General features: G+C 43.3%; 1 protein-coding gene across 2 annotated transcripts in view; it reads right to left on the bottom strand.

The window, feature by feature from the left end:
• Nucleotides 1–9027: 9027 nt before the first annotated feature.
• SLC6A11 (solute carrier family 6 member 11) overlaps nucleotides 9028–26518 on the bottom strand; it is a 92758-nt gene continuing 75267 nt past the window's right edge. For both annotated transcript variants that reach the window (XM_066326930.1, XM_066326931.1), the window contains 8 exons: nucleotides 25618–25721; nucleotides 19376–19500; nucleotides 17235–17347; nucleotides 15870–16007; nucleotides 13921–14023; nucleotides 13124–13224; nucleotides 11655–11825; nucleotides 9028–10338 (listed from right to left, as the gene is read on the bottom strand). In XM_066326930.1, coding sequence (XP_066183027.1) covers nucleotides 10186–10338; nucleotides 11655–11825; nucleotides 13124–13224; nucleotides 13921–14023; nucleotides 15870–16007; nucleotides 17235–17347; nucleotides 19376–19500; nucleotides 25618–25721 — 1008 coding nt within the window. In that variant the 3' untranslated portion in view covers nucleotides 9028–10185. The remainder of the gene's footprint in view (nucleotides 10339–11654; nucleotides 11826–13123; nucleotides 13225–13920; nucleotides 14024–15869; nucleotides 16008–17234; nucleotides 17348–19375; nucleotides 19501–25617; nucleotides 25722–26518) is intronic.

The following is a 26518-nucleotide window of genomic DNA, read 5'->3' as shown; positions in this document are numbered from 1 at the left end:
TTTTCCTCTCCCACAGCTGCTTTTCAGCTCTGGTCACAATGAGTACACGGAGATACGGAAGGCTTGGCTTAAAATGCAAGCGCAAACACCATAAAATACAAATCACACTTTTTTTCCTACTTTAACACAAATTGCACTTTGTTCCCATTTTCCTTTGCCCTGCTGGTTTTCACCTGCCCCTCATCACCTCACACTGGGTACAAAACTGTCTAGGGGTGTAAATTAGACCTGCTGCTAATTAAAAAGGAGGTTTGCTTCAGCTGTTAATGCTCTGATTCCCAGATAGTAAATGAGGAGTCTCAGAGCCAAGGATGGGCTGACAGTGGGGACGTTTCAGTTGTGCAGACTGGATGTTCTGAGGTGCTCTTTGAAAATATTGGGCAGGGTTCAGACAGAGCGAGGTCTCTCTGAATGAGGTGAGGTACAAAAAAACTCCCCAAAAACAAAACAGAACAAAAAACCCACACCAAATTTGAATTTGATTTTCCAGGCTCGTGTAACCTGACGTGAGCAACAAACCCAGATATGAATTTTATGCGAGTGGCTTTTCCTACAGGATGCCCTGTTATCATTTGCCCTCACACCACACGTTATTCCCCTTAATATTAACACCTATACCAGCCTCAGGGAAGGTTCAGCCTGAAGCTTTATGGATATTTAGGAGAGAAATTTTATTATAACTTCTTGTAAAGACTCACTGCATTCTTTGCATCAGGATTCAGATCCGAGGAAACCTCTCCTCACCTTCTGTCTTCCAGCTCTGGGGACAAACAGATTTTGTGTTGGCATGTGCTGCCACCTAATGATATGGAAACCAAGACTTTTGGAAGAAGAAAAAAAAAATCTCAGAATTACATTTAAAAAACATGAAAATGCAGCTGCAGAAGGGATTTGTAAATTTTGTCACCTGGAATGAGGAAGGGCAAGTCCATGTAGGAGAAGCTGAGGGTAGAGCTGGCTGTGAGGTGGGGATTGGCTCCAAAGCCAGGATCAGACAGCTCCTAACCAAAAGGTGTCCCCACAGCACCACAGAAACTCTGTCCCAAGGCTCTCTCTGGAGAACCTGCAGCCCGGGGCTGAGTTACCCTGCACCTGCATCCTCCCAGAGCAGCACAGGACCTTCCCTGGGGAGCTGCTGCCTCCTTGCCCTGCACAAGAACCTTCCTACAGCTTCTCTTCTGAAATGGAACTTTCAGCTGAGAGAAATCCGATTTTTGAGTCAGGTTTTGCTCACTGTATCCCTGATAAGATGGACTAATCTGTTTCAGGTAATTCCACATCAATGCAGTGTGGTGGCTGCTGCAGGGAGCAGAATTCCAGTGTGCAGAGCTCCCTGAGTTTGAGGGTCCATCAGCCCATGAAATATCCACATTTATTTAGTAGCAGAACCACATTTCCTGCCCCCAGTGCTGCCTCTTCACTCCATTCTGCCTGCAGGTTCCTCCCAGAACAGAGCTGACAGCACAGCTTCCCACAGATTGGGTAATTCCATACAAAACCCCCAAGCTCTGTAAAAATACAGGAAAATCGAACTCTTTCAGCTGAATAGATAAAAATTTATTTTACCTTTCTAAAACAACTCAAAGGACACTTAATAGGCCAGCAGTGCACAATGGGATTAGTCCAGACTATGTGTTACATTCCCAACAAAAACACACTTGGTTTTGTCAATACCTGCTGGAAAAAAAAACCCTTTAATTCCAACGATTTTTAACCACTTCATTTGAATTAGCCAAATAATTAGGATTTTTTTAAATTTTTTTTAATTAGCAACAGCACTGTAACACACAGAGCAGGCTTACAATTCAAGCTGCAGGAGTGGGGTAGATAAAACAGGGGTTTGAGGAGGCTGAGCTTGCCAAGGGTGGGAATAATTGAGGAAAAACTTGCACATGTGGTCCTGCTATTTCTGGGTCTGAGAGATTTTAACCTGCTAGCAGCTGCTGGCTTTTTCCCCAGGAAAAATGTCTCAAGAAAGCTTCTTCTCAAAACAACTTTGGCAAACAATTCTCCTTTCTCAAAACAATCTTTCTTCACGTGGTGTTTTGCTATTTCTCTGGTTTAAACTATGGCATTAGAGAGGTGTTGCTCCTTTTCACCCCATTTGTGTTGTCTGTTTTGAAACACCTTATAAAAAGTAGCAAGAATTAGACAATAAAAGCCTTTTTTCTATGCTTTTTGCCTTCTGAAATATTTGGAGTCTCTCATCTTACTTTTGTGTCCTACCATGACAGCACATTCTGTGAATCTAAAACCTGCAAAAATCTGCATCACAAAAAGGCCTCAGAAAACCCAGAAACACATAAAAAACCCCACAAACTCCAGAAATAACACTAGAAAATGAGTTGAGAAATAAAGCTGCCACCCCTCCTTGCTGTGTGCTCAAGGAAAGGAGGGATCACAGCCCTCCCACAGCACCTCCTTCCGACTTCTTCTCTCCCTATCACCTCACTCTCCCTCCCCAGTCATGATCACCATGTGCAGATGAGTTAATTTAATGAATCCAGTTAGTTAATAGCCTCCAATGGCCCTTTCCCCTTCTGTACCAGCAGCTGAAGAGGTTGAAGGGGAAAGTCAAAGGGGAAAGGACAGAAGTGGTCCTTACAGGAGGTGGGAGAGGAGGAATCTGTGCCCCAAGGACCCAAAAAAAGTTTCCTGTGAAGTCTCAGGAAAGAGCTTGGCAAACAGGCAGAGACTTCTAAGCACAGCCTGGGCTGGTGTGCTGGAAATAATAGCTAAAAAATAAGCAGGAGAAATGAAAAGCTGATTTAAGTGTCACTTGTACCACATCAGGCTTTCATCCCTGCAAACAGCACACAGAGGTTCCTTGGCTCTGTTTTATCTTCATGGACAATTCTGCTCTTATTTCTCTTTTCTGAGCTGGTCCCAAGTTCTTTGGCTTTTTGTGATTTTTTTTTTCCTGCATTTCAACCCAGAAAAAAAAATAAAAATGCTGATTTCACTGGGAAAGGAAACCAAAACACCAAAACCATGCAAGCTGATAAAGCCCCAAATAATTCCTGGGCAGGTTTCTGTTGGACTTTATACATTTGTTCTTCAGAGGGGACAGGCTGGGAGGAGACCTGGGTGCCTCCAGAGCTCAGCCCCTGCTGCTCCAGCCAGGCTGTGAGCACAAACACAGCCCTGACCCTCCTCTCATGAGGGAATAACCCACAGAAAGCTTCTTCTTGTCAGGAAAATTTATCCACAAACACCAGAGGTCTATGTCCAAAAAGGAGGCAGAGGAGTCCTGTAACTTTATTCGAATACAGGGAGAGGTCATGGACATTCCCTGTGAGGTCTCTCAAATTGTTAGAGGACACAGCCTCCTTTTATCCCCATTTCCCTCTCTCTTTCCCCACTGGCTGAGGTATTTGAGAGGTACAGGATTCCCAAATTGCCCAGTACAGGCTCTCTTCTGATGTACACCTCTCCTTTTCCTTTTCCTGTGGAATTTCTGGTTCCTCCATTGCTGCTCTCAGCTCTCAGTCTCCAGCTTTACCCACAGCGGGTTTGTACAGACTGATCTCTCTCAGAAGAAGGAGAGAAACAATGGGAAGGATTCCACTGGTCCTTCCATCCATCACTGGAATCCTTCCCACTGTCTCTTCCATCTTTCAGTAGCTGGCTTTATCTACCAGCAGACCTCCAGTTTGCTCATGGGCAACTTTGATACTTTTCTTCTTAATTATTCCATTGGTTATGAAAAGGTTTTTTGACTTGTCCATCTATTTTTTACTTATATCTTTTACTTATATTTTACTTGTCTATCTATTCTTGGATTGTTTACACATTTTCTTTACTGATTCTCATGGGACAAATCCCTTGCTGTTCCGGGAGCATTTGTTTTTTGTTGTGTTTGAATTTTTTTTTTTTTTTTTTTTTTTTTTGCCAGGCTGGGGATTAAATGCTCAAGATGGTATTTCTTGTTTGGACTCAGATGTTTATTAATTCTTATCTATATTGCAGTCTCACAAACTGAAAGTTCTATAGCACTTCAAGCTCACAACCTAAAAATGACCCCATCCCTCTCTCTACAAGGCCTTTTAAGCACAAACTGCCCAATTAAGAAATGACACCTGAATTATTTTGACTTTTAACCCAATAACCAACCACCCGTGGCCCACAATGAGGATTTTTCTACCCAATTACAAAATCCCACCCAGAGCCATGAAGGAGAAGGTGAAAAAGGAGGACTGGCCTCTGCCCTAAATCCTCCATCTGGCTTTCTATCTCTGTTACTGTATTCTGAACCCTTAAACTGTGAGTTTCGCACCCTGTGAGATCACACACTTCTATCCAAACTCCACAGCCACAATCCCAGCACTGTCACTCAATTTTGGGAGCCTTTTCCACGGCCTCAGGTCAATGCAGAGTTTGCTGGGGGTCAGTGTCTGTGAGCACAGGAAGGCTGGAATCCTCAGTGCCCAGGGCTCCAGCAGTTTTTCACCCTCAGAAGAGATTGCTGTGTTAAAGGAATGTCTCATTCTCAAAACAGCTTCATATGGGAACTTGCAAATCCCTTGTTAGCTGCAGTGGACAGAGATGACAGGGCAGCTTTGGCTCTGTCCACACCACGTCACTGCTGCTGCCAAACTTAGCCCTGGCCTGGAGCTGTGTGCCTGAATAGCTGCTGTTGGTCTCTTGAGCAGGGCATGCCTCCATGGCAGACAGCTTCCAGCCCTTTGGGCAGGGATGATTCATCCCTGGGGAGCAGGAAGGAAGGGGCCTTGGCAGCTCTCAGCCTTCCTCCAAAGATGTTTTACAGCAATAGTGAAGGAAAAGCTGCTGTGCCTCTTGCAGAGTGGAATGGAGAGGGGATTGAGGGGCTGGATTAGCCAGCATGCTCCAGTATTTTGTCATTAACCACTGCTAGCAAGGAATTCTTGACTATCCTTAGGCTTCTCTTCTTGTTTAATCGGAATACCACAAGGAGTCCTGAATTCTAAAAGCCACGGAGCTCATAGCAGTCTGGAAGGAGCCTCTCCATCAGCTGATAGCTACATCTGGGAGAACCAGGGGCCTGTCTGTGGCTTCTGGCACAGAGTAAAGCAGGACAGAAGCTCCCAGGAGTGGCACAATCAGAGAGGGGTGGGAAAGTTCTGTCAAAATCCATTGCACGTTTTCCCTTATTAGAGCCAGGCTTGGGTAGTCAAGATGAGAAAGAGCCTTTAAGAAAAGAATTTCATTTCCTGTGTTGCAGGCTGCTGTATAAGAGGGTGCCTCAGGGGGCAAGAGCAGAATTTTTCATGAGTGTGTTTTGTATTAAAGCAAGATGCTGTACATGGGCCAGAGGTATAAGAAAGGATCATAGAAACATTTTGGTTGGAAGGGACCTCAAAGCTCACCCAGCTCCACCCCAGCCATGGCAGGGACACCTCCCACTGTCCCAGATGCTCCAGCCCCAGTGTCCAGCCTGATCTTGGGCACTTCCAGGGATCCAGGGGCAGCCACAGCTTCTCTGGGCACCTGTGCCAGGGCTGCCCACCCTGCCAGGGAACAATTCCTGCCCAACATCCCACCCAACCCTGCCCTCTGGCACTGGGAGCCATTCCCTGTGTCCTGTCCCTCCATCCCTTGTCCCCAGTCCCTCTCCAGCTCTCCTGGAGCCCCTTTAGGCCCTGGCAGGGCTCTGAGCTCTCCGTGGAGCTTTTCCTCTCCAGGTGAACATTCCCAGCTCCCCCAGCCTGGCTCCAGAGCAGAGGAGTCCAGTCCTTCCATCAGTTTTGTGGCCTCCTTTTGATTCATTCCAACAGCTCCACATCCTTTTTACGGTGGAGGCCCCAGAGCTGAACACTCCAGGCACCCAGAAGAGCATAAAAGCATAAAATCAGAGCACAGAAGATCATTGTGGGGACAGAGCACTGGCTGGGAGTGAGGCCGTGCCTGGGAGGTTATTTCAATTCAGCAGCTGGAAGATGCAATTCCACCCCTGTGGCATCTCCCTCCAGCACCAGAATGTGTCTGGGCAGGGAGCTGGAGGCACTGGGAGCTTGCCTTGGGCAGGGTTTTCATCCCCAGCAGCTCCTGAAGCCGCTCCCTGCATGGCTCTGACTCTGCCAGACACAAAGGGGCTCCAGCAAAACCAGCCAGGAGTGGGAGGGAAGGGGCAGCAGCAGGAACGTGATGGCTGGTCTGCACTTTTCTTGATATTCATATTATTTCTATTTATAATTTGTTTATATTTATATTGACTAATGCTTTGTATTTTACCTGTATTTATTTCTATTTTACCTGTATTTATTTCTATTTATATCTATTTTATATATATTTATATTTATAGATATTTATTTTATATATTTGTTTGTAGATGTATTTATATTTATAGATATTTATTCATATCTATGTTTTACATGGATATGTAGATCTTTGTATCCAATAACAGTGACATGAGGTTGTGACCTCAGGGAACTTTAGTTTCTCTCAGCCACAGATTTGCTGCATGGCCTCGAACAAGTTGCTGAAACCTCTCTGGTTTCTCAGTCCCCTGCTTCACATCAAAGGACACTTGTCTGCTCTGCCAGGGAAATCGTGATTATTTAATTTGTGAGGGGGGTGTGATGTAAAATACGTCAATATAAACTAAAATACACAGAATGGGGTTTGCCCATTTCCTTTAATTTTTGAGAACAAAGTAAGTAGACGAAATCTTGTGCCCTTCAAAACCAAACAGAATCTTTCTTGGTGTAAAATGTTACATAAACCTTTAGTGGTTGTTCATTTTTATTGTATTATTTTTAATAATTCTGCACATATTTCAGAAAAGGGCAGTTTGTTCCTACTGCATAAAAAAATCATCACATAAGAGCTGGGTTGTTTTACATTTCCCCCTCATATAGTTTCAAAAAAAAAACCCCGAACACAATTAGGAAATTCACCCTCCCACTTCCCTCCCCGCAAAAAAGAAAAAAACCCAAAAAATCTGTTTTTGTTTTTTTGTTTTTTTAAATCAGTAAAATGTTAAACAAGTCAGGTATTAGGAGCACAGAGAGCACAGCACAGCAGTAACAGCGGGGATGCTTTAGAGCACGGCACAAACCACGGGTGCAATGTCCATAGCAGCAGGAGCCCTCCTGGAGAGCCTGGGACGAGGACACAGCTCCAAAGGACTCAGACAAGCCACTGGGAACACTCTTTTTCTCCTACAGCAGCGTTTATCCCAATGCCAATGATGCCTTAGGGCTTTCAGCTTTTATATTTTTCAATTCCTGTATTGCATTAGTGCATAACTCTAAACTCCACTTCAAGTGCTAGTTACTGTCTTCAGGTTTTATTCTGGCAAAACAATTCCTCTCCAGGCCTGGAACTCAAGGACACCTCACTGCCTCACACCTCAAAAAGGAGAAACAAAATTGAACTGGGGAGGAGCAAACTGGGGGTCAATGACTTCATTACCTGAAGCTCTAATTGGAGGATTAAACCTTGATATGTAAATGGCCGTGTATATCTGTTTATCTGTGTATACATACACACATACATATACATATATATGTGTATATATATATATATACACACACATATATACACTGTATATATATATATACACTTATATATTGTATATCAAACTCAGAACTGTCTGAAAACCTCGTGCCCATTGTCCATTCTGGGTGCAGCCCCTGACTGCCCAAGGTTGTGCCTGTTGAAGGCCTTTAGTAAATCCACTTTATTCTCTGAACCTTGCCCAGCCTCTGCTCTAGGGAGCCCCTCAAGGAGTTTCGTGTCCCACCTGGGGACCAAAAAGACCTTGTGGGGTCACTTGGTGCCCATGGAGGGCCCCAGGAGCAGGGGCTGCACCTCTTTGCACTTCCTCAGAATTCCCTCAGATTGCTGAGGGAATGACACCGAAATCCAGACCAAGCACAGCCTAAAGGTGCATCTCTCTTCACTGATGAGAAAACATCTTCACCTTCTCCCTGGGAGGGACCATCACCCACCCCAAGGCCCACGTGTGGCTTTTGGGCCTTGGTTCTGCAGCCCGGTAACACTGCCTGATATTTTAGGAAAGAGATTTCCTAAACTTCCTGATATTTTAGGAAATACCTAATTTTTTTTTTTTTTTTTAATTTTAGGTATTTCCTAAAATAGTGCTGACTTGTTGGGACTTCCAAATATATGAATTTCTAGATTTTGGAGTGTCAGTGTCAATTGGATTGTACATAAATCAGTCTGTGGTTTCAGTTCTAGGAACATTTCTCTCCCCAGTGCCGTTTTCCCATGGGACTGAGTTTTGGCTCCTCTGAGGGAGGCCAGCAGTACAAAATAATGGTTCTGTGCCTTCCTAAATCCAGTTTTCTTCCAAATGTTCTGCCCAAGCACCTCACAGTGGAGACATGCAAACAGGACCTACAGGGTTTGAAGTCCTCTGCTAGGCTTCCATCTTGCCACACACAAAATAAACTCCTACAAACAAGATAAAGTAAAAATGAAATGGCACTGTTAGATTTAATGAAGTGATTCAAGACAAAGCGGTTCCATAAAAATGCTTTTTTTTAAGAAGTAACAGCAAGAGCTCAGAGAAGTGCTGACTGCAGGTACAGTTCAAGCCAATATTAAGATATATTTAGTGATTTCTAGGGAAATGTTTCCTTGGGAGAAGTTCAGGAGCCATTTCTGTTCCTAACAACTCCTGGTGCTGTGTCTGAGCTCCGGTGGGTTGGAGTTGCAGAGAAGGCAGCAGGTTTTATGACATTTCTTCTGGGCTATCTCTTCCCCCAAATCCTGTGCAGTGCACGATGCTGTTCCTCCACAGGTTTCCTCAGACAACCATCAAATAACAAAAACAGGCCAAGAAAAAAAAATGTCCGGAACAAATAATAGTGTTTGGAATATAATCAGGTAAAACCCCACATCCTAAGGCAGAGTTTAGGGGTTTGATACTGGGGCATCTGCACACCTCCTGGAACAACCATCCAGCAGCTGCATCCACGTGCAAAATCAGCTTTAAACCCAGAGAGTCCATCCAGACCAAGGCTTGAGGTGACAAACCCAGCACTGCTCCCTCACCCCTGTGTCAATCCCTTCCCCTGCACCACATAGAAATGACCTCCTGGGAGTCCTGCAGAAATAAAGGACATTGCTCCAACCTTCTGCTAAAGAAATTCCTCCTCTGACTTCAGTCCAAGCCTTGATCCCATCCCGGCAGAGGAATCCGTGACTGATCTGATGGGACTTGGAAAGGACCTTGAAGAGGAGTCAGAAGACTCTGAGCTGGAAGGACCATCCAGACCAACTCCTGGCCCTGCACAGGACCCTCCAAAAGCTCAGCCCGTGCCAGCAGAGGAGCTGTGTAGCGCTACACATTGGCACTGTAGGATCCCAGATTCCTTTGGAGGGCAATGGGTTGTTGTATAGAGAAAGAGCCCTGAACCTGCTCTTTTCCCCTCAGAACACCTCCAGCTCAGTGAAATAACCCATCATCTCCTGCTGTAGGAGCACAAGCAAACACGGGTCACTCCAGGCATTGGGAAGCACCAGCCAAAATTAGGAGCAGCCACCCATGGAGGGAAATGGAAAGGTTTGGGAGGTCTCCTGAGGAGCACATCCCCTCAGAGACCAGGAACTTACAGCAGCAAAATTCAGAGCCCTTCAGAACCAGCCTCTATCCAATCTCCAGGAAACCAGTGGCTCAGGATGAGCCCATTCCACATTTCCAGCCCTTTTGAAGGCAGTGGAGGGTGGAGGGAAGGAGGTCAGAGCAGCTGAGGCGCCGTCAGCATCACCAAACTCACCCTGCAAAGGAGATTTCTTCCCGAGCAAACCACAGGACGGGCTGGTGCCCTTTATGTACACACATGGACAGCTGAAATGGGCTGAAATGCTTACAGGTTAGAAGGTCTATACAACGTTACACCCGCCACAAATCAAAGTAGAAAAGTTTTACAGCACATTATACAGGTCCCTCTAAAGTCTAAAAAAAAAAAAAAAAAAAAAAACATTGACTGGAATCACCATATTACAAGAAGGCATCACTAACAGACCATATAATGCTATTTTTTTTGCTTTTACAGAATCATTACGGATAGAGTAATTTTAAAAAATCACTTTTTAAACAAGTATACAATTTTCACTTTAAAATTAACTGGTTAATAAAATTCTGTGCAAAACAAGCCAGCCTCTATAATTAAGTGAATTTATTTATTTCTTTATACAAAAAAAAAAAATAAAACAACAGAGAAAAAAGTTCTTTCAGAAATGTGTCTCCTTTTCTGTGATGGTGGAAATGGTGCCATCTCCTTTCAGTTTGGCATCGCAGTCATTTATTGCTGCAATGTAGGCTCCTCCTCCCAGCTTGCCCCGCATTTTCAGGTCTGAGCTGGGTGTAATCAACTTCCTGAATTTCTAGAAAATTGGAGAAATTGGAAATCATTACGTTTCTCTTGGTCACAAGCACACTTTCTTTAACAGATGGATTACAAAAGGCTTTTCTCCTGCATGTCTGCTTCCCGTTTATTTCCCCTCAGACCTGCAGGCTGCACAATTCCGGATAAATCCTACCAGACCAAAGAAGGCAAAGCTCCAACCAAAGTGAATTTTTATGCTGATTGAGTCACCCCCTTTTATGGAGACACTCAGCACTGTGTCTGCTTTACAGGTACATTTTGTTTCTCATTTTATCCTCAATGATGTCCACTGAAAAAAAGCAAATAGACCAGAGACAGCCAAGGTGTATTGAACTGTCATAAAGAAAAATATACTTTCACTTTTCAGCAGCAAGGCTGCTGCTCACAGCAGGAAGTTGGCTTCCCAAGAAGCTCCCAGCTGTGATTTAAACAATCCTCTTGTCATCCTGGCAGGGAAAGATAACGACCTGTCTGCAGTGCTGCAGCTCCAGCACAGTCTGCTCACCTGCAGAGACAGGTGGGGCTGGTGCACTGAGGAAATATTTCATGTTTAGATTTGTGCAGACTTCCTTTTTTGACTCTCTGAGACAAATAAGTCAAGGACAATTCACTCTTGGTTTATATACACAGTAAGGATTTCCCAGGCAGTCTCCAGGCTGTTTAATCAGCTGAATGAAGTCTTTGCAACACGGACAAAACGAGCCTTTTCTGAATGTTGAAATCCCAAATGGCTGAATAAGGTTGGTATTTTTGTTTCTCCCTTCACTGCCTTTCTTTGGAGCTCCCACAGAAACGAGCAACCTTCCAAGCTTAAATTTGATCATAACCTCAGCCCAGACCAGAGCTAACCTGACTCTAGATGTCCACTGAATCTCTTTATTTGACAGAGTTTCTCATTTAGAGAACTGAAATTAGAAAAGAATGGTCAGAAAATGGGAATGTGGGCAACCCAGCTCCTGGGGAAAATCCTGGCAGCACAAACAAAAACCATGGAAAAAGGCAAGTGATCTGAGGGAATGGCTGGTAAAAATCTTGAGGGATTTGGGTGATGTTACAGATGCTTTAAGCTACAAACCGTGCTGGTACAGAGCACTTTTAATCAGTAGTTTTGGTTTGTTTGCCACTGGCAGCAAAAAAACCCAACAGGAATTCAGAATAAACCAGAGAAAGTTCAAAATTCCCTTTCCAGTGGCAACTGAGAGCCCTAACCTGGGGAGAACAGGGATGTGGCACTGCTGTCCTGATGAAAGGATGCAGGACACCCACCCCTTTCACAGCTTTTTCCAGCATCACTGATCTGCAGAGTTCTCTCACCTCCATGAAGGTGCCTTCTGTCTTCCAGAGCTTGATGCAGATCCACAGGGGGATGCAGACCATGGAGGAGAGTGCCATCATCCAGCCGATGCCGTAGCCCCAGTCAGGGTAGATGTACACGTTGTTGTATTTCAGGGGCTTGTATTTCACCAGGAAAAAGATGAAGATTCCCTGGAAGAAGCAGAGATATTATTTAGAGGTATTTGGGAAAAGCCTGCATGTGTAACAAGGATTTGGCTGAGTGTTTAGGCCAGGGCAGGCTCCCTCAGCAGGGAGAGCATAGGGAAGCTCTTCACTCAGAGAGAAAAAAAAAACCCACCAGCAACATTCTCTTTGCTGTACAGCTTAAATAACACATCTTAGAGGCTCCTGCAGAAACGAGCAACCTTTCAAGTTTAATCCTATTTACCCCTTGATGACAATAAACCCTGCACTTTGATGGCAAACAGCACCTGGGCAGGAAAGATAAAGTTTTGCTACAGTGAACAAGCTGTGATTAAGTAACACGAGCTGGGTTTTCTCCAGCCTGTCAGGATGAAAAAGGAAAGCCAAAATTTTTGAAGTTGCTTTAATCCACTGTGTGTACTTGCAGTTTTGCAGGCCAATGCTCTCATCCTGCCAAAAACCCTAAAAAAATAAACAAACCTGCTTAAATTTCTAATTGAGCAGCTTGGACCATTTGGATGTAGGAAATAGAGGAAAACTACCATGTAATTTTTTCTAAAGTGGTGAAACAAGAGCAAATGGTATAGAGGTCATTTCAGATTTGGTGCAAATGAGTCAGGAATTTCCCTAAGTTTGCAAATGGGAGCCTGGATCCCGAGGTACCCAGCTCCTGTGGTTTGCAGTTGCCATCACTGGAGTATTACACAGCTGGAAGGGGTATTGGCATCTAATCCTCCATTTTCAGGGCAATCAGACCATGCTGCATTTGGAACTTCATCCCTGTGACACTGCCAAGGATCTGCAGAGCTGGCACCAGCTTCCTTCCCCTCCTTCATGCCTGTGGGATGGGCTTTTGGCCTCTCCAACTACTTTTAAAAGTAAAAAAAAAAAAAAAAAAAAAAAAAAAAAAAAAAAAAAAAGTCTTGTCTCCTCTGGAAAATGTCTAAAGAGAGAGGAGAAAGGAGGAGAGAGCAGCAAAGGACCCAGCCCAAGTCTGGAGGAGCTGGAGCTGTGTGTGGGCACACAAGGTGCACTGATTACAGGGAAAAACATCTCTCTTGTTCTGGCAAATGTTCATTTAGGGCTCTGGTGTTATTTTTGTTCCTAAGATTGTACATACTAAGATTTTTCAGACTATTTAACAACTTTTACAGATCCTACTGAGTGGGCTTTTATTTGAAATACATGCTACAAATCAAGAGGCTTTTTTGTCAACTCTTAGCAGCAGCAAAATTATCTTTAAAAACATGTACAGAAACTCCTCTTTATACCTAAAACAAGTTATTTGGACATTCTGTACTTACTGCACAAATACCTGGAGTTAGGACCATCCAGCACCACTTAATCAACGACACAGGTTTGTACCCAATCATGTCTTCAATGTTCTCGTAAAAGCGATTGCTGCCTGCCCAAAAAACGAAAGAAAAGCAGATGTAGAGTGCCCATGGAGGGGCTGTCCAGGCCAGGATTTACAGCAGTGAGGAGAAAGCACAGACAGAGCTGGGAAGGCTGAAGCTGCTCCTCTTTCCCTTGAAAATTCCACCCTGCCATCTGCCCTCTGCTCGTGGCAGGGGTTGACAGAAAATTACTGAGCTATACAAACTGCTGTTCGACTTCATTCAGTTCATATCAGACCAACAAATATCAGAGAGGGAGATTGGATTAGTGTGGCACAAAGGTATTAACATTTCATTTGCTCCTACTCTCCTTTTTCCTCCACACCTTGAGTTTTGCTTTCCTTCAAAGCAAGAATAAACCTAATATATTCTGTTTAGTTGGTTTGTTCTCTTAGTTGTGGGATCAGGTTGTAAACAACCCCAGTGAAAAGAGTATCTATTTTATATATAAATATATTTAGGTGCTATGAGCTCATGTGTGAACCCAAGGATAGCCAGGCACATGTGATCTGCAGTTCTGTGTTGTTTTACAAACTGAAATTATCCAGAGTGTGCATCTTTGTGGAGAAAAAGACACTTAGGACTTTCCTGGGGGGGCATGGGAGCGTGGAGTGTCCCATTCCATAAAGGTACAAGGTTCTCACTTGGTTTTTATGCAAATAGAGGACTTTGATAAGGAAAATAGGGCCATTTTTATCACTCACCGTACACCCAGCCTATGCAGACACACTCAAATATGGCAACAAAGAGCAGGCACATCCCACTGGCTGCATAGGAGTCAAAGAGCTGAAAGACATACATCCCACCCTGGAAGAGAAAACAGGAAAGGAGGAAAAAAGATTGGGATGGCACCAGTGGGAGTATTTCATAGAAAATCTGTTTAATTACACCATCAAGCTGTTGGATCCCTGGCAAGATTCCTTCTCAAACTGACTCCTTCTTGAATAAAGAACATTAATTTCTTGGTTTTTTTTTTTTTTTACTCTGCACTTCCTTTAGGGTGGTAAATCTGGAGTGAAGGAAATTTGATTTTTTTTTCTTTTTTTTTTTTTTTTTTTTTTTTTTTTCAAAAATCCTCTCCCACATCCCTGCTTTTCCCTCTGTTTGTTTTCACATAAAGCTGTAGATATTCCAAGGTGCTCCTGAGCTCCAGATTCTGGTTCTGTGTCTGTGTTATTAATATGTAATTAAAATGTGGGGAACAGAGGTAAAATCTGTAGCTACCAAACCCCCTCTCTGATGGTGTAGGGACCACAAAATGAGCCAAGTGACCTATAAAGTGTGAATGCAGCTCACAGACTTTAAGCCACATGACCTAAAAAAAAAATCTTTATTATTTGTCACAAACAAAAAGAAATAAGACTCATCCAATTAATCACCTTATGATTAAAATAATTAAAATTATATGGATAATATTACACTTTTTTTGTGAGACATTTCATCATTTCTCACATTTGCATTTAATATTGAAATGATGATGAGGAGGAGTCCAGAAGAGAGCATTTCAATGGAAAGGAATTCTAAGGAAGCAAAGAGGGGCTTGAGATGAGCCCCTCAGTTGGAATTTAATTGTGTTTGGGGGACTCATGTGATCCATTACATCTCAGACAAGTTTCTGCAGATGGAAGAGAACCCTAAAAATAGGAGAAAACAAAATTTCTATTGCCAAGTCATCATGGTGAGGCTCAGCAAATACCTGAGCAAATTTAGAAATCAACCAACTATGACAGTACAAGTTAAGGACAACAAAACTCCTGCAAGGATATTCCTGTAGTTTGGAGGAATATCACTCTTCACATTTGTATTTCTTTTAGCCTGTATATCTGGATAATATCTCTCAGTGCTCTGCTTAACCCATGCACTGTGGAGAGGTTATTTCCCATTTTACATAGCAAAGATGATTTACTTCACTGATAATAAGAATGATTTACAGGTAAATATAAAGTCTATAAGTATATAAATTTTCTGTTCAGTGCATTATTTCACATAGAGCATCATATCTCTTATCAGAGAGGGAGGTTTGATAAGTGCAATTAAATATTCAAGTTCCAGATTATTCCAGGTGGGAAGGGACAGAAAAATTTCTGCTCAGAGATTGGCTGCACTGATTGACATGGCTGGTGATCTGGAAACCAAAGATGGTTTAATTTTCTTTTTTCACTTAATCTTCTTCATTGCTCTTTCCATTCAAAATGTGGTTGTTCCTGCCCAGGAGCAAGCAGAAACCACGATTTCAAGATGTGTGGCTGGAATTTCCTTGCCTGTGCTGTGTATTTTTGATGAAAACATTTCCTGAGCTCAGCTGATGAAACAAGGCTGCTTTTCCCATTTCAGATGTCACACAGGACCAGGAACAGTCTCTCAATCTCGCCAGAATTTTGTTGTCACATTCCTGATGGGGAAATTTCTCTGTGGCAAAGATTCTTGTGCTTTATCTGTTGTGATTATGACCACAAATTCTTTTCCTGAGCTCAGCTGATAAAGCAAGGCTACTTTACCCATTTCAGATGTCACACAGGACCTGAGAAGAGTCTCTCAAGCATTTCGTTGTCACGTTCTCAATGGGGAAATTTCTCTGCGGCACAAAGATTTTTGTGCTTTATCTGCTGATTATGACCACAAACCCTTTTCCCCTGAGGCAGGCAGCCCTTACCTCAGTTAACATGATGAGGCCCAGGAAGTAGGACACGATGGAGAGGCCGAGGATGAGCAGCTCCCTCCTGTAGCCCCTGCGGAACACCTTGGGGTACATGTCCACCACAGCTGTCACGATGCTTTCCACACACACAAACTGCAACAGAGCACAGCAGAGATCCGTGAGATCCATCTCCACTTGAAATATCTCCCTGTTTTTTCATCACAGAGGGTGGGTGATCCCTGGGGAGGCCCCAAGAGCTCAAACGGAGAGCAACATCTCCGAATGAAAACAATCAAAGTTCTGGATTTTCACCGAATTCAAACAGTTGGATCCTCTAATATTATCCCAGACTGCATTTGCCCAGAAGCAGGTGGATTAAATGAAAATTAAACCTTGCAAATGTGGCCTGAATGGGAATTAAATAATGTACAAACCCTTCACGGGATCATGTCACCCCAGGCTGTTTTGCCAAGTTTGCCATGCATCCTCCAGTCCAGTAAAGTAGGAAATTTGGGGGAAGTTCTCTCCATTTACTAGAAGAGAGAAGTTCCCTAGAGCTCCCCAAGGCAGGTACTTCTAACAAGGGAGGCCAGGAACTTGAATAAGTCTTTAAACAGCAAAAAAACCCAAAAGGCCTGAGCTTCTGACTCAGGGCTCTGCAGCAAGGTTTCTAAAACAGGCCCCAAAATAGACATCAGAATAGTCAAGAATCCAGGAACTCCTCACTTTAAAAAAAAAAAAAAAAAAAAAAAAAAAAGACTTTTAAGAACCTGTTAGATCATTAAAAAGAGCAGTTATTAAAGCATTAAGTTTACTGATTGGAAATGTCATGCAGAACAAGCGCTACTGAGCTTTAGCATCACAAACTTTCTGAACCCAGTCATGCCCAGGGCTGAGCTGCATGCTAAAAATCCCAGGCACTTCACATTTTTCTTCAAGCAGCTTCTGCATTTTTTACAGTCACACAGGGACAACGACTTCTGGGCTGCCCCTTTGCTGCAGGATATGACTGAACATTCCTTGCTCTGGTATTCTGCAGTAAAAATCCACCATAGAAAATTACATGATCACTATCTGATATTCAGCATCAAAATTCACTGCAAAGTGCTTTAAAAACAAGCTGGTGTTTTACTGAAGCGTGAATTTTAATCAGCCCAGCTGAAGTTCAGACTGATTTCCATGTTAATGATGAAAGCTGGAGTCAGGCTGAACTAACCTTTGCAGTGAATCGTGAGGCAATATCCAGCATCATAACTAAGATTTAAAATAGAAAAGAATTAAAGTTAGGCTTCAGTCTTTCATCAGGCTGATGATGTTTAGGTGTGATTTCCACCTGTTGGGGAGGCTAAAAAAATCATAGGAGTGGGGTTTGTTTCATACCTGACTGTCCAAGCCCAGGAAGATGAGCATCATGAAGAACAGAGCTGCCCACAGAGGAGACAGGGGCATCATGGTGACAGCTTTAGGGTAAGCAATGAATGCAAGTCCTGGTCCTGAAAAGGAACAAAGAAATGCAAACTTTATACTCGTGGGGGAGTTTGAGATGGAGTTCAGCTCCTGCAGAGCAGCCTGAGCTGTGGGAAAACAGCACTGCTGACACCAAAAGGGTGGCTCTGGCTGAGCAGGCTCACTCGGCATCACTTCTAAGACTCTTTTATCCGGACACACTCCTTTTCTCACTTTTCCTGCTCCCACCCCACTGTGGAAGGTGAGGGACTGGGAGCAGTGTGGGTGCTCAGCTGCTGGTCAGGGTCAGCCACCACAACCTGATTCTTCTGTCCTGGCTGATAAGAGGAACTCAACACAAGCTTGAACACCTCGACAAACTCTACATCTCACATAATCTAAACAAGTGGTGATGAGGCTTATCAGAAATGGCATAGCCCTGCCTGAATCCTGGCCAAAGGATGCTCAGCTTCACAGTTGAATTTGACATCAGACATCCCAGTGTGTGGGTCTGAGAGATTTTAACCTGCTAGCAGCTGCTGACTTTTTCCCAAGGAAACATTTCTCAAGAAAAAGCTTCTTCTCAAAACAATCTTGGCAAACAACTCTCCTTTCTCAAAACAGTCTTTCCCCAGGTGGTGTTTTGCTGTTTCTCCAGTTTAACCCATGGGATTAGAGAGGTGTCGTTCCTATTCACCAATCATGTTAAGTCTGGATGGGAACACCTTATAAAAGGTGGTAAGAATTAACAAGAAAGCCTTTTTTCTATGCTCTTTGCCTTCTGAAATATTTGGAGTCTTTCTTTTGTGTCCTACAGCAACACCCATGCTTTATGTTCCCTTTTATTTTTGTGTGGATGTGCAGCACTGCAAACATCCCTGAATAAATCATAACCTGTGCTCCTGTGACTGCCTTATATAACTTAGGAACATATCCTGGAGTCTCTTTTTTCCCTAACCTGGTGCAAGGCAAACGTTGCTTCCCATCCTGCTCGGTGTTTTTGGGGGTGCTGCTGCTGTAGCTACATATTTAGAGAAATCTTCAAAACAGAACATTTTTGTAACAGCACTGGTAACTTCTCAGGTTTGCTAAGACACCTTCTCACCTTGCTCATGATTTTCTGTTTTTATTTATTGGCTGGTTCTTATGAAGCCAGCCAGCTTTAAAATGGGCACAAAGGTTCTCTCCCAGCCAGTAAAGAACTCTGTGCTCCTGCTGCAATAACTGCAGTGCAGACCTGTCACACACTGCTGCTTCTTCATTTACAGCAGCATTTACAAGCTCCTATAATGAAGTGCAAAGCAGTTGTATTGAGGGATTTAGGAAAAGATAAATGTTTTCCATGAGAGCATCAGTGAAACCCTGCCTGTTTTGCAGTTTTCCTGGGATTAACTCCATGAGAATCATTTCTCCTCCTCAACAGCTCAGCATTGCATTTGTTTGCTTGTGTTGTTTTGTTTTTGTTTTTGTCTTTTTTCCCCTGGGCAGCCTCCTGCTCTTTTTCTTCTTCTTGAGGATGTTACAGCCACGAAGGTGTGAGCTAAATTCCATTGTCTAACTTCCACATTGGATGCCCAGCTCCAATGTGTTGGAACCCTGGATACTGAGAATTTTAGATTTTAATTTAGGTAGTTGTGGATAGTTTCATGAATCTGGGCCTGTGTGCCTGTCTGGTTTCTCATTTTAACAGCTGCAGCTTCTTTCTTTAATATGTTTTTTTTTTTTTCTTTTGTTCCAGAAGGAACAAATATTTGTGGAGTGCAGTCTGTCTCATTGAAAGAGGGAGGAATGCAGATGAGGATTAACACTCACAACTGAGTCTATCTCTGCTAAACACCACTCTGGATGCTCAGCTGCAGTAAGGTTGTGTAGCAGGGGCTCTTTGAGTTCATGAATTTGGTTCTATGCACAGCAACATTCGGATTTTTCACGTACAAACGTACAGTCATGAAAATAGTTCAGAACTCTTCCTGCAGCAGTTATTCCATTGAGTCATCTCGTCTACAGACTGTGAACTCTGACCACATCCTCTGGGCATTTTTTTGTTAACTCAGAAATCTGCTTTTGGCTCTTACCTGATTCTGCAACTTCTGCAATGGGCACGCCTTGTTCATAAGCCATAAATCCAAGAACTGAAAAGATAGCAAAACCAGCAACAAAGCTTGTGCCACTGTTCAAGCAGCAGAGCATGATGCAGTCTCTGAAAATATAAATAAAAAACACTGCAGTTGATCTCCAGAGCTGGGGTTTATTTCATCTGCTGAGCCAGAGACCGACAGAACCCTGGGCTGCAGGAATGGAAAGCAAATTGTTCATTAACAGCAAGGTCCCAACTCAAACCATTCCTGAGAGCAATCAGGAATGAGCATGTGCGGGAGGACACCAGCAGAATATCCTTGCTTGTATTTTAACTTGAAAACCTGTTGCAAGTCACTTGCTGTTTTCCTGTAAAATCTTTTAAAAACACATCAAACTGTGCAAAAACATGTCATAATTGTTAGGAACACTTTTTCCATGATAATTATACTAATAGATTCCAGAGGCATGAACTCATTCATAAACTCTTATAAAAATGATAACATTTGTTTCCTGGGGTGGGGGGACATCCTGTGCTCAGATCTTAGCTCCTCCTGCCCCTGTTAAAGAACATTATGAAAATATATCCATGCAAAATACAGCAGGAGTTTGGTTTCTAGACACATTTAAGAGGCTGAGGGAATGAAAAGCACCGTACATAATCTGAAAGTGTGTGCATGTCTAAAAAAGTGTCTCAAAAAAGGCCAAGGCAGCGCAGGGCCAGAGATCTCTCAGACAAACACATCCCACACTTCAAACCACGACAAGGCCAAGGCCAAGGTGAAGAAGGATTTCTTTGCCCAGCCTGGAAACGTCACAAGAGAAAAATCACTTTAAAGAAAGGGAAGATGCTCTTGCAGAAAGGTGTGATTTCCCCCAGAGGGAAATATTGTTGTTCATGCTGCTCTGACAGCTCTCCAGGCGTGACAGATGATGAGGCAGTGATGATTTATGCTGACAGTCACTCCTGGCAGACTGTTTGCCACGACAGACAGCTGTGTACTTGAGAAAGTAATAATCTAACCCAGATGTCTGAGGTAAATTAGGGTTCTAACCCACTGAAACACAAGGCAAGCCTGGAGCCCTGTCACTACAACCAAGCCCATCCCTTAATCTGCTTTATCCCCAGCCCACCGTGGCTCTGAAGCAAATTTTTGTGCAAGTTATCAATAAGAAGAAAGGGCCCCGTAAAATCCAGCGGGTTCTGAATTCACAGCCTCAATAATTCAGGAAAGGATCACATCTTTGTCACAGATTTGCTGCTGAGAATCAGAGACAATTCCTACTTCAAAGTCTTGGCAATTATTCCCTCAAAGCTCCTCTGCTGATCTCCCAGCTTTGCTGTTTGTCTCGTTTAGTGTTTTTATGCTGTAACATCATCTCCTCAGTTTTTGGAGCTCAGAGTGAGGTGAGCAATTCCAGCATCTTGTTCCTTCCCTGATGAGCCCTGCAGTGTCACCCAGTCTGTCCAAAGCTCTTCTGCCAGCCCTGGGGCTGACCTGAGCAGCAGCACACACATTCCCCTGGATGGCAAAGGGAGCACCTTGACCTGCCTCAGCTGCAAAGCCAAGGATCAGCTCAGCCTCTGGGCCATGGCAACATTTGACTCCCTCTCATCACCTCAGCTACACTTCATTTAAACTGTTTTAACTCTTTAATTTTAAACATTCAATTTTAACTATTATTTTGGGAAGGTTTTCTGTTTTCACAATAATTTCAGAGTAAAATATAATCTCTGTGGCACAACATCAACAAATTGCTAACGTATGCCCAGCAAAGAAAAAGGATGAATATTCCTTTTTGTAGTGGAGACTCGGACAAGTGCAGTGATGTTCACACTACTTTCGTGCCTGGAGTCTCTCTAACACTGTTCGTTTGCAGTGAAATATCTGCTGAAAATACAATTTTAACCTTCGTTTATTTGCTTTCTATATGAAATTCTCTCTGTTGTTTTGCTCTGCCAGGCCAGTTCTAAACTGAAGATGTTTTAAAGCAAAATAGCAGTCCAAAATAAAAGACTGAGGAGCACAGAGACCTTTGTGCTTTGCAGAGATACAAAACAATGAAAAATCAGCCCCTTCCTGACCTTCTCAGTGAATTTCAGCTCCAAAGAGCTCTGGAGGGACTCTCAGGCCACCTCTCTCACCTCAGGAACTGATGAATTCAACACCGAGAAATTAAAACTGAGTGTGAGGAAACCCTGTGGGTAAGAGAGGCCAGAAAGATGGATTTTATAATACTCTGGGAAAAAAAGAGAGATCCTGCTTTGGGAGGATGCAGCCAGATCCAGCCTCTACTGGGCACAGGTTTTCTTCAGGTAACATTTGGTTTAGATAATTCCCTCCTTTAAATGCAGCCTGAATAAGATATTTCCTTCTGAGGAATGCTGTGGCACAGGAAATCTGAGAGCTGCTGGCTCCTGAGTGGGAGATAAAGGCTGGAGCCCCTGGCAGGGTCTGCTGCTCCCTCCTGGAGCAGGGCAGAGCCCAGCTGGACAGTGCACAGAACAAGAGGATCCCAGGGAAGTCTGTTAAACCCCTGTAGTGCAAATATCTGCAGGGTAAGTACACATTTCTCCAAGGAAATGGGGAAAAGGGGATTTTCCTCCCCTCCAGCCAGTGAGGTTCCTGTTCTTTTCAGGTAACACCACTGTTGGAGCCCTGGGCACTGAGGATTCCAGCCTTCCTGTGCTCACACTGACCCCCAGCAAACTCTGCATTGACCTGAGGCCGTGGAAAAGGCTCCCAAAATTGAGTGACAGCACTGGGATTGTGGCTGTGGAGTTTGGATAGAAGTGTGTGATCTCACAGGGTGGAAAAACTTAGAGTTTAAGGGTTTAGTATATAGTAATATATATTGGGCAATATGGAGAATTTAAGATGTTGTCTAAGTCCTTCTTCATCTCCTTCTTCTTGGTTTGGGGTGTTTTTTTCTAATTGGGAAAAAAAAAGTCTGCATTGCAGACCTTGGGGTCAGTTATTGAGCAAAAAGTATAAATAACAGAGGTGTCATCTCATTATTGGGTAATTAGCACTCAAAAGACCTTGGAAAGAGTTAGAGGGATCCATTTTCCACCTTGTTAGCTGGAGCTCATGACTGGTGAGACTGTGCTATAGATAAGAATTAATAAACACTGGGTCCAAACATGAAACTGTGACTCTTGTGTGGCTCTACCACAAAGAAAAGATAAAAACCTCAGATTTTAATGGTGTTCCATTGAACTCATCACCTTCAGATTATGAGATGCCACCCCAGCTGAATGGTTTCATCCCCAGACTGAGCACAGCTTCTCTGGGGAGCCTCATACAAATAGAACCTCCAATTTCCCTTCCCTTGGCTTTGCAGGAATTCTACTGATGCCTTGAGCTTTATCTTTCATTTATTTCAGGTTCTGTGCTGCCCAGGGGTGAGCTCTGAGCTCACAGTCAGTGTCACTCAGCTCTGCACACAGCAGGGACACAAAACAAATCCTTTCCCTGCTGAGGACCAAGGACAATTTCAGCCCAAAAGCACAAACAAGGGTGGGCTGGAGAGAGGAACAAGGAGGATGGGACCTTACAACCTGAAGCTGTAATTAGACAATTAAACCCCAAGATGCAAATGGACCTAAACTTATAAAAGTGTGAGACCTCGTGACTGATCAGCCATTTTGTGACCATTTTGTGTCCATTTTGTGACCATTTAGGGTCCATTTTGTGACCATTTTGGGTCCACCTTGGGTGTAGCCCTGGCCAGGCTCTTGTCCTGCCCAAGGTGGATCCTAAAGGCCTTTCAATAAATAATAATGTACTTTATTCTGCAGCTCTGTGCAGTGTCTGTTCCAGCTCAGCCTTCTGAGCCATCACCACCAACCCCTCAGCTCCTGGTTTCCATCCCAGAGGCAGAAGGGACCTGAAGTCCAAGGGATTTTTTCTGCTATGGGAATTAAAACTGGAAGGGGGATCTGGATCCACTGGTTGTGAAACCAGTGAGTTTTAAAACACAAATGCTCAGGAACCATTGGAAGGACAACATGATTTTTTTATGTGCACCCTTGGCAGGAGGACATCAGAGCCTGACTGAAGCCCAGACTGATTTCAAGTGAAAGGAAAACTTCAAATTTTTATGAAAACTTCTCATTCTTCCAAATTAAACTCCTGCCAATCACCTAAATAATTTAAGATGTGCATCACTTCTCCTCTCCCTGCCTGACAGGCAGGACACTTCTGAAAATTCATCCTTAAGGAGCTTCTCTGAGCCCACAGAGCCCCTGGCACCTCTCCAGTCCCTTCCTTTCCTTTATGGATTCCTTAAGACCCAGCTGAGAATTTCCCTTTTTTCTTTTCCTCCTAGACTAGAAACTTAATAAAGGACAAATCCTCAGGTCCTAAAAGTTTTGTCTGTGTGTGAAATCAGTCCTTTATCTCCTGCTCCACAGTGGGAACAGGGGAGCTGACCCTGGGCTTGTACCTGGGAGTGGATTTAGGATTCTGAGCTGGATAAAAGTCAGAGCAAACCTCAGAATACGTGTCTGTAATTCCTGTGGGGAAACACTGCCTGCTGATGGCACTGCCAGGGCTTTCACCTTCTCAGAGAAGTCACTTGGGGTACAAACTCTGGGACATCCAGGAAGGAGCTGGTTTTCTATGTTTTTCAGTGATGATAAAAAACTAATTTCCTATTCAAAGACATGAAGTGACTTTTGCAATTCATTTCCCACACTAATGAATTATATCAGGCTGAAATCTGAAATTCACGAGACCCACGTGCATTTCAGACTTCCCCACTGAAATACCTCTTGCTATTATTTCCACTGTAATTTTCCCTTAAGGAAAAAAAAAAAAAAAAAAGGACTGAAACAAAGCAAAAAATGTCAATATTAGGATCAGACTGTGGGGATTGCAGGAGAAACTCCCCCCCAGCTTGATTTTACTATTTTAAAGTGCTGGTTAGAATACAAAATTGTAGTTCGCGCATCAGAGCTCTGTTTATGCATTGCCCTGCCCAGCTCAACTACGTTCTGCTCTTCATTGCTGTCCCACTCCTTAAAAATCACACATCAGGACACATTCATGTCTGTTTCCCAGCTGGGAAATTTGGGGAACATTTTTTGAAGGGAATTGTGGTGCCTGGATGGACTAAAAGCTATTTGGCTGCAGAATCCTGGAGCTTAGAGCAGAGTTTTACCAGCTAAGCTCCAGGCTCAGGAAGGAAAATCCCATCAACTCAAACTCCTGTGTTTTTGTAGTGGGTTACAAAACCTCAGGAAAAGCCTTCCTGCACTCCCTGAGGCACTGAGAGTTTCTGGTTGGGATACAACTGGAAAGATATAAATAAAACTGATTAAGAGAGGAAAGGAATGGTGCCTTTGTGCTTATTAGGGAAAAGGTTCATTACCAGCAGCTCTGAAGGTTGTAGGGGACTCATACCACTTTCAGCAGCATAACATTTTGTCTTGCTAAGATATGGAAACAAGGAGCATTTAGGAGAATTTCCTAAAACTGCCTCCTGAGCTCGCCAAGTAAAACAGGAATTTAAAATTTAAATAAATTTCAGGGATTAGGGGTGGTTTGTTTGGGGTTCTTTTGCTTTTGGACTGTGTTATTTCCTTTACAGAGAAATGAAATTTTACTTCTCTGTCTGGAGATCTTAATGGAGTCACTACAACCAAACTGTCCTTGTAGGAATTTTAAGAAAACTAATTCAATAACAACAGATTCTAGAAGAAAAGAATAGTGCTCATGTTGCTGCCCAGGCCAAAAACGTGATGAGGGGATTTAGTGCAAATCACATCCTTTGGGCATTGACTCAGGAGAGATGAAAACCTCCTGAAGTCATTGGCAATTCCCTCTTTGGGAATATAGAAATAAGTCATGAAATGCTGCAAACTTCCAAAAAAATGGGGAAAAGTGGCAGCCAGAGCATAGACCAAACAGAGAGCATTTTTAATGACAATTTTTTTGTAGCACTTTTTAAAAAGCAACTTACGTAATGCCCACACATTCAATTATACCCGTCTGAAATCCTGTATTTTTACATGAAATTTCTAGCTCTGTGTGTACTGAGGAGTTGTGGAAGGCTCAGATTTGACCAAAACGTGATGAAAACACCACATGTTGGGAGCTGAGTTCCTCTGGAGCAGCTCCAAATAACATTACAGATCTCTGTCCTACAAAACCATGTGTTATCCACGGAAAAAAGGGAAAGAGAAATGGTCCCAAATTCCACCCCAAGAGCAGAGTCGCAGTGTGGGTGGTGTTACCTGTAGCAGTTGTTGTTGTAGTTGTTGTAACTCCCCAGGGCTGTCAGGCACCCCAAGCAGATGGCGTAGGAGAAGAAGATTTGTGTGCCAGCATCCACCCACACCTGGAGACAGAGAACAAACAGGGAGAGCCTCAGAAAATCAGTCAGGAGGAAAAAAAAAAAAGAACAGAAGAAAACCACCCTCCTGCAAAATATTGGCTCCAAATCTGCACAGGTGGCTCTGGCAGGTTAAGAGGGTCTGGCAAAGCTTTTACAAATCACAGCCTTAAAAAAAGAATAACGTGCTGAGAGGGAAATTCCCCTCCCCATCCCAGCTGAAAGTAGAGAGGGAGACAATTCCTAGAGAAGAACCTCACCCATTAAATTCATTAATTGCTTTTGTGTAGTTTTAGTAATTGCTGCCTAAATAGAATCACCTTTATTTATCTCACTCCCATCAGACAGTTATTTATTCAAATTCAAAAATTTAGAGTGAATAAATGCCCTAAAGACAATATGTGCCGTCCCTAGATAATGCATACACTAAGCTGGGGAAAGAAGGGATAACTTATCCAGGGAAAGGATGTTTTTAGCAAAATTGAATGGATCCAACAGGCACAAAGTCACAGTCCTGGTCACTGTACCATCAAAAAGTAAAAGTTCCGTAGAGGTTAAGGAGTCAGTAGCTTTGTAACATCATTGTGGGAATGTTTATATCCTAAAGCGACGCAAACAATTTTAAATGAGAAAAAAAGGAAGCATGAGTTGATACAGCGAGATTCTTCTCCTCAGAGCAACCTCAGAACATTAATGAGCAGGTTCATTTTCCTTTAAAAGTACTGCAACAAAGCAATTTATTTCACTTGAGCAGTGTGGGCGTGTTCCCACTGGAGCTGAAGGTGCCCCTCGAAGTTCTGGTT

The sequence above is a fragment of the Sylvia atricapilla genome, chromosome 11, assembly GCF_009819655.1.
Source record: "Sylvia atricapilla isolate bSylAtr1 chromosome 11, bSylAtr1.pri, whole genome shotgun sequence".
NCBI lineage: Eukaryota > Metazoa > Chordata > Aves > Passeriformes > Sylviidae > Sylvia > Sylvia atricapilla.
This window is presented reverse-complemented; position numbering and strand designations above follow the sequence as displayed.